This window comes from Plecotus auritus (genome assembly GCF_963455305.1).
Source record: "Plecotus auritus genome assembly, chromosome: 1".
Classification (NCBI taxonomy): domain Eukaryota; kingdom Metazoa; phylum Chordata; class Mammalia; order Chiroptera; family Vespertilionidae; genus Plecotus; species Plecotus auritus.
In genome coordinates this window covers 125,504,193-125,512,039 of record NC_137770.1, presented here as the reverse complement: position 1 = coordinate 125,512,039, position 7,847 = coordinate 125,504,193, and the positions used below count along the sequence as shown (strand labels likewise).

The following is a 7,847-nucleotide window of genomic DNA, read 5'->3' as shown; positions in this document are numbered from 1 at the left end:
AAAATGGGCAATGGACCTAAATAGATACTTTTCGAAAGAGGACATACAGAAGGCCAAGAGACATGCTCAAAGTCATTAATTGTGGGAGAGATACAAATCAAAATGACAATGAGGCACCATCTCACAGCTGTCAGAATGGCTATCATCAATAAATCAACAAACAACAAGTGCTTGTTAGGTAAGGGTGTGGAGAAAAAGGAACCCTCCTTCACTGCTGGTGGGAATGCAGACTGGTGCAGCCACTGTGGAAAACAGTATGGAGTTTCCTCAAAAAATGAAAAATGGTACTCCCATTTGACCCAGTAACCTCACGTCTACGAATATATCCCAAGAAATCAGAAACACCAATCAGAAAGGATATATGCACCCCTATGTTCATAGTAGCACAATTCACCATAGCTAAGATTTGGAAACAGCCTAAGTGCCCATCAGTAGATGAGTGGATTAAAAAACTGTGGTACATCTACACAATGGAACACTGTGCTGCTGTAAAACAGAAGGAACTCTTACCATTTGCAACAGCATGGATGGACCTGGAGAGCATTGTGCTAAGCAAAATAAGCCAGTCAGAGAAAGATAAATATCACATAATTTCACTCATTTGTGGACTATAATGAATAATATAAACTGATGAACAAAAATAGAGCCAGAGGAAAAAATATTTTAGAATATAATAGAAATAATCCTGTTATTTGCAGATGTTTAATATTTCCTACAACTTTTGTGGTATTATACTATGTTACCGTGTTTCCCCGAAAATAAGACTGTGTCTTATATTACTTTTTGCCCCCAAAGACATGCTAGGTCTTATTTTCAGGGGATGTCTTATTTTTCCATGAAGAAGAATACGGTACACATTTATTGTTAAATGAAAATAAAGGAAATTTATTACCTGTATACAGTACGGTAGTACGGTAGTTGTCAACACAAACCAGACAAACTGTGAATCCTACAGTATCAAGAATTTACTCATTTATTCAATGACAATCATGTCATCATCTTCTGGAACATCATCATAACAATCCAATTCCTGAATTTCCTGGTGAATTTCTTGTGACTCCATTTCTTTCAGAATCAGTGGACCAAATCTCTCATGTTTAGCAATAGCACTGTCTTTAAATGAGTACTTCTTGTCAAGGTAGCCTGCTCGCAGTGCATTTGCAATGCAACTGTCAGTGATTTTCTCCCATGAATTCTTCACCCAAGTCACAACTTCTTGCAGTTTAGGTTTCACAAAGTTTCCACGCTGATTTCTCTCCATTCTATTTTCAAGTAGTCATTAATTTCCATGCGCAAATTGTCTTTGAATGGCTTGTTTATTGCAATATCAAGAGTCTGGAGATAGGCTGTCATTCCTGTGGGAATCATTATCTGATCTATTTTTCTTTCGTGAAGAAATGTCTTCACGTCTTTAGCGCAGTGAGTGCTGGCTGCATCCCAGACTAGCAGACCTCTTTGGCTCCCTCGCATAACAAGTGGCAGCATTAAATCGACCCACTTCCTTATAACTGCTTGTGTGGCCCAGGCTGTTTCAGTTTCAAGAATAAAAATGCCCAAAACACGTTCAATCTTTTCCTTCTTGCCCTTAGAAATGATTAAAGGTGGGATTTTAGTGTCATCCAGATGAATTGCCAAAATACAGGAAACACGTGCACTTTCGTAAGCAGTGGAGGGAATGTATGCTAAGGAGGCACCCCGCTGTTCAATTGTTGTTTGAGATGATTGGCCCATAAACACTGCAGTTTCATCCATAGCAATCATGTTGGAAAGGTTGTATTCAGAGAAGTCAGCATCATCAATAAAGGACTTGAATGCAAGTGCTTGCTTAATAACTTGAGTATCTTCCAACCTAAACAATGTTGTAGATCTTCTTAAAGACAGTTCACTTCGCTGAAGGAACTTATCCAGCCAGTGTTGTGATGCTTTGAAGTCTTCGGGGGCTATGTCAAACTGTGGTGCCATTGCAAGGGCAAATTCTTGAATCTGAGCCCTATTCACAACCAAAGCCTTTGCTCTCCTGTCAACAACCCATTCACAGATCAGGTCTTCCAGCTCGGAAAATAACGGTTGCCGACCTGATCCACACTTGCGCTTTTTAGCATTTCCCTTGTCCACTTGTTCAATGAGGTTACCATACTCTGCTCGCCATTTTCGGACCAATCGGATACTCAACATCTTCTCTTTGCAGAAAGCAGTAAGATTTTGGCCCCAAGAGTCTTCCACGATTCCTTTCTTGTACTCCACAGAGTAGCTTTTGCTTTTTGCGCTCATTTCTAGGGGTAAAAAAAAAAAGGAATTGGGGTATCAAGGTGGGGGGAGGGGGATCACTCAAAATGACACAAGGGGGATCAGAGGGGAGAATCAAAATGGCACAGGAGAATCAGAGGGGGATTACCATTTTAGTAACCCCTTTTGATCCTCCTGTGTCATTTTGATTGCCCCCTCTGATCCTCCTGTGTCATTTTAAGTGATCCCCCTCCCCCCATCCCTGTGCCACTGAACACCTTCACCAGACATCACCCCTACCCCTTTATCAGACATTTACCCCCTGGGGCCTGCCTGGGGGAATGTCACTGGACTTGCTGGGGCCTGGATCTGGGCTGGAGCAGGGTCTGCCACTGACTGAGAACCTTCAGTCATCATGAAGGCGGCCACGAGCATCAGGTAGTGTCACCAGAGACAGACCAGCACTCACCACCTTCGCCGCATCCCATCCGCTCTAATCCTCCTGTTCTACATACATCTGCAAAAGTCTCCTCCTCCCTCCCGCCCTGCGCTCACAGCTCACTCTGACCTCCGCTCGGCCTCCACACAGCAGTGACGTCAGGACTCCGCCTAACGTCACTGGTTGCTAGACGCCAGTCGGGGCAGCCCTAGCGACCAGTTTACGGTAAATTAATTTTCATTCTGAGACAGAGCCTGGGGGCCTTATGGGGGATGCCTTATATTTCACTCAGAAGGAAACCTGTGAGTAGGTCTTATTTTCGGGGAAACACGGTAGTATAGTTTTGGTAATATTATATATAAAATCTTTTTTCTCTTGAAATATTAATGTTTATTGCATGTAAATGGCTAATTACTTTGTATCTACAATCTGGTAATAGATTTATTTTGTATGTTGAAAAAACATTCTCTTTGTTTTTCATTCATTTAGTCAAGAAATATTCCAGTATAATAGAGATTCCGCACCAACTATCTACAGCATGCAGGCACTTTATATGTTCATACTGAATAAGTGAATGAATTAACTTGTTCTGAGTGGTGGGCAGCCACAATCTCTTCGAAAAGTGGCTTTGGACAAGTGCATTTACAGACACTAGTAGAATTATTATCTTCCCTCCTGGTCTTAGTTTTACTTCAGTAACGTTTTATAACAAGGGCTAGCCAACTTTTTCGGTAGGAGGCCAGAGAGTAACTATTTTCAGCAGCGTGAGCTACATGGCCTTTGTTGCAACTCCTTGGCTCCACTTACTCAATTCTGTGGTTATGGTTAAAAGCAGCCATGGACAATACTTAAGTGAATTAGGGTGGCTGTGTGACAATAAAACTTTATGTACAGATACTGAAATTTCAATTCATTTCATTTTCATGACTTACAAATTATCACTCATTTGATCCCCCCCAATCCTTTAAAAATGTAAAACGTGAGGACATATGTAATACTTTCAACAATAAAGATTAAAAGAAAAAAAATCCAGATGCTAAACAACAACAAAAAAAGTAAAACGTTCTTAGCTTGTGGTGGACAGAACTTGACCTCCCGGCCTAGTTTGTTGGTGTTTTAGAAAATTACTAACTTAAAAAAAAAAAGTCTATTAAATACACACACACTATTATTGTGGATAACCATCTCCGCTGGAGGTTGAATGGAAAAGGAAAACACAAAGTATTAATTTATTAATATGCTGATTTATGTCACCGCTGTATCAACTCCCACAGACCAGCGAATAGGAGAGAGTTGGGCTGCGCCGACCAAATAACAATCCTAGTGACGGGAAGTCAGCGGTGGCAGGTCCTCCCTCGGGCTCAAACCCCGGCATCCCGGACCTGCCCGCTGCCGGCGCGGCCTCCGGCTGCGGGGCGCGCAGTCGCACTGCTTCCGCCTTCCACCAATCTCGGTCCTCGACGCGTTCCGTTCGTGCGTGGAGGAGCCGGGCGGGAGGAGAGGCCGCTCCGTGGCAGGGCTGCGGCGTGAAGAGCGGCTGGGCCCAGCGACGGCGCGGATGGAGGACTCGCAGCTGTTCTGCGTGGCGGAGGAGCGCAGCGGCCACTGCGCGGTGGTGGACGGAAACTTCCTCTACGTGTGGGGGGGCTACGTGGTAAGGGGAAGGGGCGGGACGGGGCGGACTCGCGCCGGGAGCCCGCCCGGCTGCTCGGCCCGAGCGGACGCCGAGCGCCCGCCCACGCCCGGCCCCGAGGCGGGGGTTGGTGGTCCGGGCGGCACGCCCGCGCCCCTGCGCCGCCCGCCCTCCGCCATCGGCTCTCCCGGTCCCGCCGGGCCGGCCCCCGCCCGCGGTTGCTCCCGCTCTGAAGGCCTCCAGACCCCGTTGCCCGCTGCTCCCGGCAGCCCCGGTTTGTCCTACACTAAAGCAGTTCCTGGGCGATTAATGATAAATGCTTGCGGAGATTTAAAAGTCCACAGAGGACTCCGTGTTGTATTATTTTGTAAATATTACTTTGTCGCCACGGCGCAGTTGGAAATAAAATATCGAAATCACCGAATCATTTAAATATTTCGAAGCAATTTTTAGTGGCATTCCTGTACACTCGGCATACATACCAAGGAATGCTGGGTCACTTTAACACATTTACTTGGAAAAGTCACTGTTGCCAGATGGATAATTACGATTTTTGTTTTCAAATCTCAAGATAGAGTCACTCATATTAGTAACAATATACTAGAGAATATTATTAAAATTTCCTACTATCATGGAAGTTTGAGTGTATTTATTTTGTTTCTATAATCATTGGATTATAGAATCAAGGATTCTAAAGCTGGAAATAGTTCAAGAATATATGCCAGCCCTTTAGTTTACAGATAAAAAAAAAAGAAAAGAAAAAAGAAAAAGCCAGCCATTTGGAAGTAGAACCTACATTTTCTGACTGTCTCGATACTACTGTGACAGATGTAACATGACTGCATCATTCACTGAAATAAAGTACATACTATCTATGTTAAATGATTCTCAAATCTAAGTTGGTTTTTGTTGTTTTGTTTGTGTGTTTGCTTTTAATTTTGTGCAGTATCAGGATGGGAAAATTAGAAGTAACCTTTGAGTGCCTACTATACCTGGTATGTGCTAGAAACCCTTTTATCCCTAATCATATGTAATCCTTATTATATCTTGTAAGTAATATTCTATTTTAAAAATAAGAACAGTGAGTCAATGCGAATGAATAACTTGAATGGCCATTGACCTCAAGGGAGCAGATTCCAACTAGATATATTGGATTTCCAAAACCTATTTTTTTTCTGTGATAAGTGAACATACATTAGGTTACTGTGCTTTCTTAATGTCTGATATTTCCGCCATTTGTTCTTGACAAAAAAGTAGTCTAGACATAATGATGGTTTTATGCAAAGAAATATTTTGATGTAGAGGTGTCAACCTTCATCTACTATTTTGATTCTTAATATTGTAAAAGTTAAGTTAAAAATTTTTCACTTAAAATAGTAGTTTTTAATATGATAGTTGGTAACAGTATAGATTTCTTTTTGGCCCAAAAATGTCTGAATTTTTTGTATCTCATTTTAATCTTGAAAATTGTATAATTAATAAGATGCCAGGTCTTTAGGTGGCAGTCAGTGAATTAAAAATCTTTTCATACTACTTATTGATCCAATGAATAGTGTGCTGTAAGAACCACCCTGGAAAGTACTATACAGATTTAGACTGAGACCACTACTTTTTAAATTCCAGTGATTATCAGCAGTTAAAATATGTTTAAGGCATAAGTGAAAGGAAAGGGATAGTGAGAGGCATAAAAGAAGACATGACATAACATGAGAAAAAGTATTCTTCCAACAATTCTTTTATTCAGAACCTTCTGAACAGAAGATAGCTGAGAGGCCCTGGAATCTGAAGGCAATCTAAACCAGTAGTCAGTAGTTAAGAATAATGATCAGATGATTCCAGATTGTTATGTTCCAATCACAATTTTCCATATTTGTTTAAATTGACAAACATATATCCTAAAACTTTTTAAAAATAATTCTTTATTATTGAAAGTATTACACATGTCCCCTTTTCCCCTCCATTGGCCCCCTCTAGCCTGCCCGAGCCCCCCGCCCCAGGCCCTCACCACCCCATTGTCTGTGTCCATGGGCCATGCATATATGCATACAAGATCCTTAGTTGATTACCTCCCACCCACTGACCCTCCTCACTTTCCCTCCCAGATTCCACACACTGTTCCATGCTTCCATGACTCTGGATCCACTCCCTTCATCAGTTTATTTTGTTACTTAGATTCCACATAAGGGTGAGATCATGGGATACTTGTCTTTCTCTGATTGACTTATTTCACTTAGCATGATACTGTCCAGGTCCCTCCATGCTGTCTCAAAGGGTAAGAGATCCTTCTTTTTTACTGCTGCATAGCATTCCATTGTATAAATGTACCACAGCTTTTTTATCCACTCATCTACTGACTAGAGGCCCAGTGCACGAATTTCATGCACTGGGGCGGTGGGGGGGAGTCTCACAGCCTGGCCTGTGCCCTCTCGGGGGATGTCCGACTGGCAGTTAGACATTCTTAGTGCTGCCACGGAGGCGGGAGAGGTTCCCGCCACCGCTGCTGTGCTCACCAGCCGTGAGCCCGGCTCAGGGCTTCTGGCTGAGCAGCGCTCCTGCGGGAGCCCACTGACCACCAAGGGGCAGCTCCTGCATGAGCGTCTGCCCCCTGGTGGTCAGTGTGCATCATAGTGACTGGTTGTTCCGCTGTTCAGTCGATTTGCATATTAGCCTTTTATTATATAGGATGGGCACTCAGGCTGTTTCCAGATCTTAGCTATTATAAATTGTGCTGCTATGAACATAGGGGTGCATACATTCTGATTGGTGTTTCAGGTTTCTTTATATCCTAAGACTTTTGAATGGCTAAGTTACTTATTATGCTATTGTCAAATATATTCTAAAGGACATTGTATCTGAGAACACCCCTACTCTAAAGGTAAGAGTGGCAATGCCAAAAAAAAGTAAGTGGTAAATTTTAATTGGTGCCAATTCTTTTTTCCTAGTTCTTCCATATCCTTTCCAGATTACTGAAATTCATACAAACTTTAGTGCTGCTTCTAGGGACATTTAAAAATTGTGAGTAGTTTTCCCAAATTTTGGAAGAAAAGCAGTGTTTTAGCGTGTTTGCAGATGATATATGCTTTCCTCTTAACTCTTAATCATATGAATGGTTTTATTTCCACAGTACAACTGATGTTAATACATTTTGCTATAAACTTTTCCTTACAGAAGACATCTGCATAAATATGCTTAAATACATATTTCTGTTTTGAATATGTACTTAAAGACAAGAAGGATCAATTCAGGAAATATTTGAAAAGAATAAAAGTAGGAGGCTTACAGTGGCAGTTATTAAAATGTATCACAATACTGTAGTAATTAAATCAGTGGTCCTGATGCAAGTTGAGAGAGCATGAGGGGATGGAAAAGAAATTACATAAACAGCCAAGCATACAGATAGTTTGTATTTAAAGGTAGCATTTCAATTCTGGAAAAACAATCACTTATTCAATAAATGGTCCAGGAATAGCTGGAGGAAAATGATAGTAGAGTTTTAAGATTGGAGAGTTAAATGTAGAAAAATTAAGCTGTACTAAACCAGAAGAAAAG

At 41.9% G+C, this 7,847-nt stretch overlaps 1 protein-coding gene across 3 annotated transcripts in view; it reads left to right on the top strand.

The window, feature by feature from the left end:
* The first annotated feature begins 4,140 nt into the window (after nucleotides 1–4,140).
* The window catches only part of KLHDC1 (kelch domain containing 1), a 67,419-nt gene continuing 63,712 nt past the window's right edge, over nucleotides 4,141–7,847 (top strand). For 2 of the 3 annotated variants that reach the window (XM_080668335.1, XM_080668334.1), the window contains exon 1: nucleotides 4,141–4,319. In XM_080668335.1, the coding sequence (XP_080524461.1) occupies nucleotides 4,224–4,319 (96 nt within the window). In that variant the 5' untranslated portion in view covers nucleotides 4,141–4,223. The remainder of the gene's footprint in view (nucleotides 4,320–7,847) is intronic. The other variant, XM_080668336.1, reaches the window with a different exon arrangement.